Source organism: Macrotis lagotis, chromosome 4 (assembly GCF_037893015.1).
Source record: "Macrotis lagotis isolate mMagLag1 chromosome 4, bilby.v1.9.chrom.fasta, whole genome shotgun sequence".
Lineage (NCBI taxonomy): Eukaryota > Metazoa > Chordata > Mammalia > Peramelemorphia > Peramelidae > Macrotis > Macrotis lagotis.
In genome coordinates, this window is record NC_133661.1 from 262,553,006 (window position 1) to 262,566,210 (window position 13,205).

The following is a 13,205-nucleotide window of genomic DNA, read 5'->3' on the forward strand; positions in this document are numbered from 1 at the left end:
GTACAGTGTGTGAGGTATTGGTTAGATCTTGATTCTTTTTGTTCAGAGGTCATTGCAAAACCACCTGTGTGACTCTTGGCAAATTGTTCAACTTCTGTTGAGTTTCATTATCTGTTGATATTAGTTAGAAGGCTCACTCATGTCAACTTGCTGAGAATGAGGGGGCAGGGTCGGGGGGGAGAAGGGCAAAGTGAGTTTGAAGATTTGCTATTCTACTCAAATCTTTTTCCATGCAGAGTTCATATTCATTCTCAGGATTTATCTTCCGCAGTCCTGGGCAAAATTCTGTTTATAAGATCTTCTAGTTGAGTGGGGCCTTCACAAAAATCACAGAGCATGTATCCATCTCAGAGAGTGACTGAATGATCAGCAAGGGCTAGTCCCTGAATGAGGACTCAATTGTCAATCTTAATTTAATAACTAGTTATGAATATTATAGAAAATAATTATTTTGGTAGAATTAAATTGCTTCTAATATTTAATTTTCTTTTTGCTATTGTTCTAGAGTCTGAATCTACATGGAAACAGCTTGAATAAATTGAGGGATCTTTCCAAGTTAACAGGACTCCAAAAACTTATCATCAGCTTTAATGAATTTACATCTTTAGATGATGTTTACTATTTGGTAAGAAATCAGTTTTCTGATATTACTTTATCAAAATAGAATAAATTCATTTCATTGTGTTAGCCAAATTATATTTGTAAATAAGATTCTGGCAATTAGAGTGCTGAGCTTAAGAGTCAAGAATACCTGATATCAAATCCTATAGGAAGCACTTAACCACCTGAATAACCTCAGGTAAGTCATTTAACTTTTTAAACTCTGTGTCCTCTTCTCAAAAGGATAGAATTTAGCCTTCATGGCTTCCAAATCCCTTCTATTTCCTCCTTTCCTTCCTCCCCTTTTGTCATGTCCCTGACTATTAAGTTCTTCATGACTGTTAATGTTATTTTTATCTCTTCATTCTCCTTTCCTCATTTCTGTCTTATCTTTCCTATCTAGATGTCACATGGTAATCCTCACTTTCCTTCATATTATTTTCCTTTTCCTTCATATTGACAGATATCCTCTTCAAGTGACTATAAAGAGATCTGAAGTAGCAAGTGAATGAAGATCATGCATATCTGTTTATTGCTGTATTATTCCTCTTTAATCATTATAGGTTTGATTCAAAGTTGAGGGAAAGTACTAGCAGCTGGGCAGATCATGAAAAACTTCACATGGTAAATTGTACAGGAGCAAAGCTATTAAAGAAAGTAGTAATTCAAATCATTCAGTAGATATTTATCAGCACTTGTTCCTTCAAAAAAGAGATATGAAGAGAGGGCAAGACACAGGGGCAAAGATTAAATGTTTTGTATGAGGAGCAGCAAGAAGTCTAATTTGGCTGAACTATAGATTATATGATTGAGAGTAATGTTGAATAAGTCTAGAATAGCAGTTTGGAGCTAAACTGTTAATCCTCAATGGAGGATATTCGGTTTCACCTTAGATATGCTAAAGAGACACTGGAGTTATCAAAAAGTGGGGGATAGGAATATGACATGTTCAAATAGTTGCTTTAAAAATGTCACTTTATATTATTGTACATGTTATAAGCTATATTAGACTCCTTGAGTCATGCAGAGGGGGGAGGGAAAGGAGAGAAGTAGAGAAATGTGGAACTCAAAAATTTACAGAAAGATAAATGTTGAAAACTATTTTGTATGTTATTGGAAAACAAAATAAAATAACATTTTAAAAATGTCATTTTAGTAGTTGTGTCTCCATATGGATGAATTGGAGGAGAGAGGTTGAAAGAAAGGAGCCCAATTAGAAAACTATTTTAGTAGTCCAGGCAAGACCTGAGCCATACTGGTTGTGGTATGAGGGAAAAAGAGATGATAAATATAAGAGTCTGTCAGACAGTCAGTTAACAAACATGAAGTAACCCACCATGTTCCCAACACTGTGCTAAGTGCTGGAGATGCCAATACAAAGATCCCTCCTTTGAAGGATCTTGACATTCAAACAAGAGAGACAACTCAAACATATGTAAGTACATACAGATTAAATGCAAAATAAATGTGTCATAGCTGGGGAGGTAGAGCACTTTGGTTGAGGATCAGAAAAGTCTTCCTATAGAATGTGATGCTTGAACTGCATCTTGAAGGAAGAAAGAACATCTATGAGGCAGAGGTGAAGAGAAAGTTCAGTCCATAAGGGATGCAGCCAGTGCGAAGATGGGAGTCAACATGCCAAAGATGAAGAATGGAGAGAAGGCCAGTTTATCTGAGATATACAGTGCAGGAGGCAGGATAACATCTTATACAGCTGGAAGGATAGATTGGGCCAGGTTGGAAACTAATCTGAGTTTATATTGTGTCCTCCAGGCAATATGGTGCTACTGGAATTGATTGAATAGGGGGCTGATCTACAGTTAAGGAAAATTACTTTGGCTGCTGTTTGGAAGGCGGACCTAGAGAAGGGGGAGACTTAAGGAAGGAAAAACAGGAAGTTGTGATAATCATTCAGATAAGAAAAAATGAAGGACTGAAGTAAGTTCATGATTATATGAGTAGAGTAGATCAAATGGTGGGAGATGTTAAGGAGGTAAGAATGTCAAGATTCAGCATTGACTGTGGAATCTTGGAAAATGCTGAGATTATGAGGCTGAGTTGCTAGAAGGATAGTGGTGCTTTTGACAAAATTAGGGGATATTTGAAAGAGAGGGGATAGAAATGAGTTGTTGGGTCATTTTGAACTTGATCTCTACATCTTTTGGTTTGACATGTGTTATAAGACATGTTCAGGAAAGATTCGGAACTATATCTTTGAATCATCTGCATAGAAATGATAATTAAATCCTGATGAAAGAGAAAATTCAGATAGTGAAGTGAAGAGGGCAGCCTTACAAGACTTGATAACTGATTAATTAGGTAGGATGAAGGAAAATAGGGACTTGAGGATGACTCCAAGGTCACAAACCAGATGACTTGGAAGGATTTTTGTGCCCTTCCTAGAATTAGAAGAGTTCATAGAAGGAGAGGATTTCAAGGAAACTAGTACCAAGCATCAAAAGTGGCAACATAATTATTTGTTTTGCCTAGGTCCACATAGTTCTTTCACAAAACAACTCTGCTAATGCCCCTGGATAATTTGCTCATGGTTAAAAATGTGCTCTAAGGTGTAGCATCCTTTTTCTTTCTTCTTTCCCAAAAGGTTAATTGAAAATAATTCATTCCAACCACAATAGAAAAACCTAGAGCAATGTGAAATGTCTTTTAGTTGGCAATTTAGTGGGGTTTGTCATAATGTCATTTATTACCTGAATCTTCACCCTGCATCCAAATAAGACCTTAATCATGAAAGGCCCAATACCCTTCAGCCTTTCATTTCAATGACTCTGGTGAGGATTTCTTTGAACTATATTGCCAACCTGCCCTGAGCTGGAGATCAGGTCTATATTCTAATGGTAATATTCATGAAAATAGAGAGTTTTCTCCTTTACTCCTTTGTTTGAATCTCTCACCATCCATGTCCACAGTCTCAAGCAAAGGCTATTCATATGTTCTTCCAGGAAATCTCATTCAACTATATACTTTCAGACAGCAGGCCAGTTTGCCTTCCATTTTAACTCTACCTACAGACCCCCATAATATCCCATTTGGCAGGCAGGAAGAATGTTCCAAATTGATTTGAAAGCTTTACCTGAGATGTTATGTTTTCCTCTAGCACAGAGAGTTCTTAACATTTTTTTATATCATGGATCATTTGCAGAAAATGCATAAAATAAAATATTTAAGGTTACAAAAGAAAACAACAATATTGAAATACAATTACAAAAATATTTTTGAAAATAAGTTCATAAACCTCAAGTACTACCATGCCAAATAGTTCAGTTGGAAAGATTTACTACTCACTGACTTTTACTTAAACAATTTCATGTACATAGTCATTCAGTATCTACTTCTTTTGGAATTATGGATTGTATCCTCATAAATTCCCATGCTTATCCCCACTCTTTGCACATCACTATACCCAAAGTTTTGTAGAGGAACTGAAAGCAATAGAAGTCATTCACTGGGTGTGACCGATTTCCATGTGATATCCATGAAGCCTTTTCATGGGGAGATGAGCAGTGATGAGTTTGAATGAGACTATTTCATGGGGAGATAGGCAGTGATGAGTTTGAGTGAAACTATTGCAGGATACCTTTCTGGGCAGGGCTTGCTTTTGGAAGCCATTCATTTGGACCCAATAACAACAATAAACCTTTTCCTTAAAGTGTGCAAATTCTTATTCCAAAGAATTCTAGAAATCTATATTCAAAAAGCCTTCAACCCCAGCACTGATACTAGATGACCAAGAGAATTTTGGAACTGTGCCCAAAAGATCCAAGTCCAAAAGATACAACTTGGAAGATATCTGAAATCACTACATACCTAAAAAAACTTGAGTCCTTCATATACTGACCATTGAAACTCAAAGAGGCTCCCTTTAAGGGAGATGAAGTGCATGTTCTGGTGCCCTCCCTCCAAAATTACCTTCTGTTTAATTGCTTTGTATATATTTGTATTTATTTTTATACCATCTATATTTGCATGTGTTCTTTTTCTCTCCCCCCATAAGAATATAAACTCATTGTGAAGGGGAATTGTTCCATTCTTAGCAGTTATTTCCCATTGTGTCTGGCACATAATAGGTGTTTTATAAATACTTGTTGATTGATTAGAATCCACACTCCTTCAATGAGCAAAATGTACCAAATCTATCATTGAGTATCCCATATGCTAAGCCTGGAAATACAAAGAAAGCCAAAACACAGTCCCTGCTATTAAAGAGCTCACATTCCAAAAGGAAAAAACAAATAGCTATGTATTGACAAAATACAGGAAAAACTGTATCAACCTTCAGAAGGAAGAAACTAGCACTAATGGGGGGTACTGGGAAAGGGTCCTTGTAGAAGCTGGGATTTTAACTGATTGGAAGGAAGCCAGAGACATCAGGAAATAAAGAGCAGGAGGCAGGGCATTCCTGTCCTGGAGGACAGTCAGGGAAGAGCCTCAGAGGCCAGAAATGGAATGTTTGGAGGCCACTGTCAACTGAAGTGCAGAATATGTGGGGGCAAAGGATAAGAAAACTGGAAAGGAATGAGCCAGGTTATAAAGGGCTTTGTGCACCAAATAGATTTTATCCTGGAAAGTGATAGGGAACCACTGGACTTTATTGTGTAAGGGAATGACATGATGGGATTGTGCTTTAGGAAAATCACAGTAGTGGCAAAATGAAGGATAGATTGGAATGGGGAGAGACTGGAGGTAGGCAGACCACTAGTAGGTTATTAAAATAATCCAGGCAATGAGGTAATGAGGGTCTGCACTAGAGCAGTGTCAATGTCAGAGGAGAGAAGGGGAGGAAAGTGTTTGGTAACTATATGGATATGGGGGGTGAGAGATAGTGAGAAGTTGTAGAGGATTCCAAGGTTGCAGAAAATCATATATGTCTTGTCTGAGGTATTTCAATATTTCTATTTTTAAGAGATATAACAAGTTTTATCCACTGAGCATGAATAAATGAAATATGAATGTTTAGAGTCATTATACCTACAGTCTCTTCCTGGTTTGATCTGAATTGATAGTCATAAGTTCAAAGAATTTCAATCTCAAAAGAGACTTAGGGGTCATCTAGTCCACCTTTTTATAGATGAGGAAACTGAGGCTCAGAGAAATTAAGGAACTTGCCCAAGACCACAGAGGTAGTTATTTAGAAATTAATCTTATTATAAAATGTAATTTATCTGGCTCTATTTCTACCCCTGTAAAACTATATATTTTTGCAAGTCCGTATGAATATAAATAATAAAAAAAAATTTGAAAAAGTATGCCTTCACTCTTCTTTAAACAAGTGAATTGAAGCAACTTGCCTCTTCATTATCTCAAACAAGAGTAGAATAAGAATAAGTAATAAAATGTTTATAATAAAATTCTGAAAGTTCTTTGGAAAAAATTCATTTTTGGTACCATTATGAAAATTAGCCTTACAGCAGGTACTAGTTTCTTTGAGTGTGAAAAAGAACTATTCTAATGTAAATACTAATGTATTAACAATAGTAAAAATATGGTTATTATAAATATTTTTTCAGAATAATCTTGAATATTTGGATGCAAGTCATAACCACGTGATAACTCTTGAAGGATTTAGAGGTCTAGTGAAATTGAAATACTTAGACTTAAGCTGGAATCAGCTGAAAAAAACTGGAGATGAAATTAATATTTTATGCAAGCATACTTCAAACCTTCTTACTCTTGATATTCGACATAATCCATGGCAGAAGGTATGCATCAGATATATTTATTTTAAAATATTCTATTCCTTAATGATAAGCAAAATAACTATCATTTATATTTCAGTGCAAACTCACTATTCAGTGGTATTTTGCAAGAAACCGACAAACTTTCTTTTCATAAGATTTGTTGACAAAATGAATTCAGTTTTGTAGCCAAATTAATCAAATATTTATGCCAGAACAAGTCTCAGATTTTTTATGACATAAAACAATACAGCTTTCTCAAATAGTTGATAATATTGTTGTTGAAATATTGTTATAATCTTTTAATCCCTATACATTCACAATTCCAAATGTTCTTCATAACCTCCTGACAAAGTATTCATCTGAGGTCTCCCTGAAAACTTGCAGTGATAAAAAGCACATTATTTCATGAAGAAGTAATTCTACTTTTGGATAACTCTAATTTTTTAGAAATTTCCTCCTTTTCTCAAACCAAATTCTCTTTCTCTTCAGTTTCCACCGACAGATCTAATTCAGTTTTCCAGATTCTAAATCCTCTACCACCTAATAATACGTCAGTTACTTGAAGACAGTCACCATTTTCCCCCTAAATTTTCTTTTCCCCAGGCAAACCATCCCCAATTTCTTCAATTGTCTTTATATCATCATCTCTTATTTCTCTCCTCACTCTGCCCAGGAACCCTCTTCTATTAAGAAAAGAAATAAGAATTTGGGGATGAGAACTAGTTTCTCAGAGTTCCTCCTAGAACATAGCTTTTATAACTAAATATAATATCCAGAAGTGTCCTGACTAGAGTAACTTTATTCATTCTGATCATTATTCCTCTGAATGAAGGATATTAATAACTCATTTATATTTTGCACATTTTTATTGGTTTACAAAATGCTTGACTTTTTTGGTATCATGTCACACTGTGGACTTATGTTGAGTTTATTGTATACTAAAACCTCATCATTTTCACTCACGTTGTTGCACTGTACAGCTGATTTTTAAATTTTTAAATTTTCTAAATTTAAATTTTTTTAATTTTTTTAAAAATATAGAACTTTATACTTATTCCTTTAAAATTTCATCTTTTTTGATTTGACCCAATGTTCTAGCTAATAGATCTTTTGGATACTGACTGTCATATGCCTAGATTAGTAATCCATTCCAGTTTTGTGTCAACTGAAAATTTAATAAAAATGCTATCTATGCCTTTATCCATTAATGAGTGTTAGATAGCCCAAGTCCAAGGACTGATAAAGTTGAAGCACTCCTATTTATACTTCCCTCTTAGATATTAATATCAATCTTTTCATACTTAATTTAGTTAGTTTCAAATCTACTTAACTGTGCTTCTCATCTAGCCCACATTTCTGATTATTTTTGAAAATTGCATGACAGACTTTGGCAAATGTTGGGCTAAAATGCAGGCCTATTGTGACTGTTAAATTCTCCTAATCTATGAAATTCTTATCCCTATCACTAAATGTGATAGTCTATGTGACTTAATATTGAATAAGCCACAATAGCTATTAGTAGTCATCACTTATTTCCTTTTCTAATTGCTCATAAACCATCTCTATAATAATGCATTTCAGAATCAAAGTCAAGCAAATAGTTCCATAGTTGAAAGAATCTGCTTTTTTCCCAGTTGTGAAAATCAATTTCCCTTCTCTGGTTATAGTTTTACAATCTTTGTCATAATTTTTCAAATACAACTAATCAAAGCTCATCTGCCATTTCTTTAATGGCATATTTCTTTAAACTACTTGGAAGTAGTTAAAGCAAGTTGAACTCATTCAAGTAAAGTAAGTGTTCTCCTATCATCTCCTTATTTAATTTGGGTGTTGAGTCCCTACTAATCATTTTTATTTTATCTTCATTATGAAGACCAAATTCCTGTACAGAAAAGCAGAATGAAAATAAGAGTTGAGTAATTCAGCTTTCCTTATCATCATTCCATATACTCCCATTTATCTTTTCTTTGATCTTCCTTTTAATCCCAACATAACTAATAAAGTCCTTCTGGTTATCCTAGGCCTTGGCTCATTCTGTGCCTTAGCACCCCTGCCATTATTCTTACAGGACTGTGTTGACTTCTTTTCTTGTCTCCATTTTCTATATATTTTTAAATCTAAGTAAATTAGTGAATTCCCTCTATACTTATCTTTTTAGACAATTGTCTTTTTTCCTTCAACTGGAATTATTTCTCTTTGTGTCATCAGAATTTCATTCTTGAGACCTTTCCATTTCTTCTAGGATAATTTGCCCTTATAGATCCTATCTATATGTATCCTATCTGTCATTCTTCTAAACTTTTTGAAATCTACTATCCCCAAAATATAGGTGTATACTCTTCTTACCTATGGGAGATAAAGTAGCAATTCCCTTACAATATTTCCATTATTTCTACTTCAACAACTAGTTAATTTTTGCTAGTTAAATTCAGATCCTGCATATCAGTTCTTGTAATGCTTCCTCAGTCTTTTAAAGAAATAAGTTCTTATTAAGACAAGTTAGGATTTTATCTGCTTTTATTCAAGAGTCCCTTAAGATAGCTGTATAACTGAAGTCCCCCATAATTACTTTATCATATTTCTGTGCCAGATTGTGATCCCTATCATGAATGTATTATTTATTTCCTCCTTGAATGAATAAATAAATGAAAACGTATTCATTAAATGATGACTCTGTGCAAAATACTGGGTATACAAATAGAAAAGCAAGACAGTCTCTGCTCTTAAGGAGTTCTGATTCTGATGGAGGAGACAACACGTAAGTCATCACATCAGCCATCAGTTAGGTGTAAAAGTCCTATGGTTCTTAGAGTGCAGCAGTAAAGCAAATGGTCTTGCATCTTCTTCAAAGTCATTTCTATTGATAAAATCATATCTATCTCTAATGTATTACATCAAAGAATTAGGTGGCAAGAACTTCTTTTCTGGATCTTTAGGAGTTGTGACTATAGTACCTACAGAAACAGTTATCAAACTGTATCTCTAAGGGCTACTTCATAGATTGATAGATTTGGGGACTAAGCTGGAAACAGAATTGGTGATCAGATTGAGAGTTTTGAGCTGATGTAATCAATTTTGAGCTGATGTGCTCAAATATTGATGGTAATGAGGAAAATGGGCCTCTTTTCCACAATGATTGATCCCCTCAGTGATGGCTACAGAGCCCAGGTTATAAACACAGTCAATATTGAGAAGTGTTGCTCTTCCCATATAGGCTATCCCATATTCTAAAGCCCTTGTGCTCACCTCTCTCTGAGATAGTTTTGAACCTCACTCCATCCTTCCACCAGCTATACCCATCCTAACATTGATTGTTTGGCACTTTGCTTGTTTTTTGGTGACCTTTTTAAAAAAATTTATATGACAGCATTGTCTTAGCTGTACAATTATTTAAAAATGCAAATGGTATCCACTTTAATTCCCTTGCAATCAACATGTTTTCCAATAAGTATTCTTGATTGATTATTGATGCCAGTAATATCAAGAGTGGTCCTAATTGGTTGAGGCAGATTTTGAAATTTCCTTGTTTATTCCCCATACTTTGTGCATTGGTATATAAACATCTGAAGCCATATGTTTTGCTATTCCTCTTTTTTAAGATAGACTCTATTATGAATTACTGACTCACTCTATACTCATCTTCCTATGTTATACTTACTACGTCTGACTTGGCAGACAGAAATATAGCTGTAGGTATTGGTATAAATATAGATTGGGGTATAGGTGTAGGTATAGGTAAAATTATATATATAGCTGAAGATATAAATATATAGATGTACGTGTAGTTACAGATATGTGTAGTTATAGATGTAAATGTGAGTATATGTATAGATGCAGATAGAGATATAAATGTGTAGGTATAGATATAGATGTAGGTATAGTTGTGTATGTATAGTTGTAAATATTGATAAAAAGATATAACTATACATGTAGAAGTAGATAGTGCAATGTAACATTCACTGGATTATGGAGAATAAGTATAGATGCAGATATAGATATAAATGTATAGACATAGATGTATGTGTAGGTATAATATAGAGAGATATAAATATATATAGAAGTATATACAGAAATAATATGAATACAGAAATTAGATGCAATGTACAGTCACTAGATTATGGAGAAAGCAAGGGAGTTCCAGAAAAATGTCTACTTTTGCTTCATTGACTATTCTAAAGCCTTTGACTATGTGGATAACAACAAAATGTGGCATGTCCTCAAAGAGATGAGAGTAAAAATAATACAAAAGTCATCTTACCTATTTCCTGAGGAACTTGTATACTAGTCAAGAAATAGGGGTAGCTAAATGGCACAGTGGATAGAGCACCAGTCCTGGAGTCAGGAGGGACCTGAGGTTCAAAACCAGCCTCAGACACTTAATAATTACCTACTGTGTGACCTTGGGCAAGTCACTTAACCCTATTGCCTTGCAAACCCCCCAAAAAACAAAAAAAAACAAGAAACAAACAAGAATCAATGGTTAGAACAAAACATGGAATAACTGTTTGTTTTAAGATTGGAAAAGGAGGTATGCCAGTATATTGTTACCTTTGTTATTTAACCTATATACAAAATATTCGGGTTGGATCAATCAAAAGCCAGAATTTGGGTTGCCAGGAGAAATAATAGTTATGTCTGTCCTTCATTCACGAAGAGACCACAACATCAGGGAGGTGATGTCATGACAAACATATGAATTAGAATTGAGTGAGAGGGTGCTATGCTAAGTCACTAGTCTTACTTTCTCCTCCAGAGCCATCTAGATCCAGTGGCCAGAAATGAATTGGATGACTGGAGATGACTCTGGATGCAGGGCAATCAGGGTTAAATAACTTGCCTAAGGTCACACAGCTAGTGTCAAGTGTCAGTTGTTGTCTAAAGTCAGTTTCAAACTCCTGTCCTCCTGACTTCCAAGTGCTCTATCCACTGCATATGCAGACAATAGCACTCTGATGACAGAAAGGAAAGAGTAATTAAGAAGCTTCTTAATTAAACTTGAAAGTTAATATCAAAAAAACCTAAAATCTTAATAACTGATCCCCTCACTTCCTGGCAATAGAGGGAGAAGAAATGGAAACAGCATCAGATTTTATATCCTTAGGTTCAAAAAGTGACTGAAGTCCTGAAATTAAAAGATACTTGGTCCGTGAAAGGAAAACTGGTGGCAAATCTGGACAGCATGCTAAAAACAGAGACATTATCTTGCTGACAGAGGTCTGTATATTAAAAACTGTGGTTTTTCCAGTAGCAGTGTATGACTGTGAGAGTTGGGTTGTAGTGAAAGTTGAGAACCACAAAAATTGATGCTTTCAAATTATAGTCCCGGAAGACTTTTGGGATTCTTTTGGACAACCAGGAGATCAAACCAATCAGTACTTAAGGAAATTAATTCAGATTATTCATTGGAAGGTAAAATATTAAAACTAAAACTTAAATACTTGGGCTACATAATGAGAAAATGATATTCAAAAAGTCTCAAATGTTGGGAAAGATTGAAGGCAAAAGAAAAAGGGAACAGCATATGATGAGAATATAAATGTCTAGGAAGCAATGAACATAAGCTTGGACAAACTTCAGGAAATAGTGGAAGGTAGAAGAGCAAGTGAATTATAGTTCATGGAGTCAAAGATTCAGACATGGCTGAACAACTGAACAACCAATACAGTTGTATTAAATATATAAATATAAATATAATAAATATATAAATATAAAAATATAAACATTTTCCCCCTCTCCCTTCATTTTTTGTTTTTTGTTTTTTTTGGAAGGCAGTAGAGTTAAGTGACTTGCCCAAGGTCACACAACTAAGTATTAAGTGTCTGAGTCCAAATTTGAACTCAGGTCCTCCTAACTAAAGGGAAGGTACTCTGTCCTCTGTGCCACCTGGCTGTCACCCCTCCCTTCATTTTTTTTTTATTTAAAAGTCCTCTTGATTAGATTCTAAAGTCTCAGCACAGTCTATGATCCAGCTGTGTTAGCGAGAACTTTAGAGAGGACAGGAATGACAGGCAAGAGTGAGAACAGGCATGGTTCCAGACTCTCTTTAGGATTGACTCCAGATACAAATTTAGATACATGTGTCTCTCAGAAAAGAAAAAGATTATTTCTTTAGAGGCAAATATCAGCATTCTTTCTATCAATTTGGATATTTTCACGTAAAATGCTCCCAAGTTTGATTAGAAAATTTGAATTACAGAAACTGAAATGTTCAGATTCAGTTCTGTGGTTCTTTTATTTAATGTTCATGTGGTTAATTGTTAGACCTATTCATTCTAGTGCTGTCAAAGCAGTCTATATCAAGAGCTCTTGCCTTTTCTCATAATCTTGATACTAGATTGCTTAACCACTTTCAGTCTGGTTCCTGCCAGTCCAAAAGAGAGAGAGAGAGAGAGAGAGAGAGAGAGAGAGAGAGAGAGCGCTCCAGCTTCCTGAATCCATCATTCTGGCCTTCCTTGTTGCTAGATATAATAAAAGAATATATTTCCATTGTGAAAGGTAATTTTTTGGGTGGCCAAAGCCAGACTCATTATTATCAAATTCATAGTGAAGAGTGATTCTCAAGGAAGCTAAGATGATGATATGAATGAAGCTCCTGGAGGTTTTCCTGAAACAACTTTTAATGAAACCTCTAAACAGATCGTAAAAGCAACAGAACCAACAACAACAACTGCAACAGAAAAAAGAATGAAATAGCCTTTCAGCAAAATGTTTTGGAGGAACTTCAGGAAAAGATCTGTCTTATGTGGGTAGAAAGGCTGTGTAGCCTAATATAGGTGGGAGAGCTAGAAAGCCAGTGGGAGGCTCAGGTCCTGGCCCAGTAGATCAGCAGAAAGAGTAAGATCCTTAGATCAAAGAGCAAGGTTTGAGCCCCAGAACGCTGGTAAGGCATTAAACTACCTAGAGCAGGGA

General features: G+C 35.0%; 1 protein-coding gene across 7 annotated transcripts in view; it reads left to right on the forward strand.

The window, feature by feature from the left end:
• The window catches only part of LRRC9 (leucine rich repeat containing 9), a 195,131-nt gene that overhangs the window by 85,365 nt on the left and 96,561 nt on the right, over positions 1-13,205 (forward strand). For all 7 annotated transcript variants that reach the window (XM_074235927.1, XM_074235928.1, XM_074235926.1 and 4 more), the window contains 2 exons: positions 506-625; positions 6,126-6,317. In XM_074235927.1, coding sequence (XP_074092028.1) covers positions 506-625; positions 6,126-6,317 — 312 coding nt within the window. The remainder of the gene's footprint in view (positions 1-505; positions 626-6,125; positions 6,318-13,205) is intronic.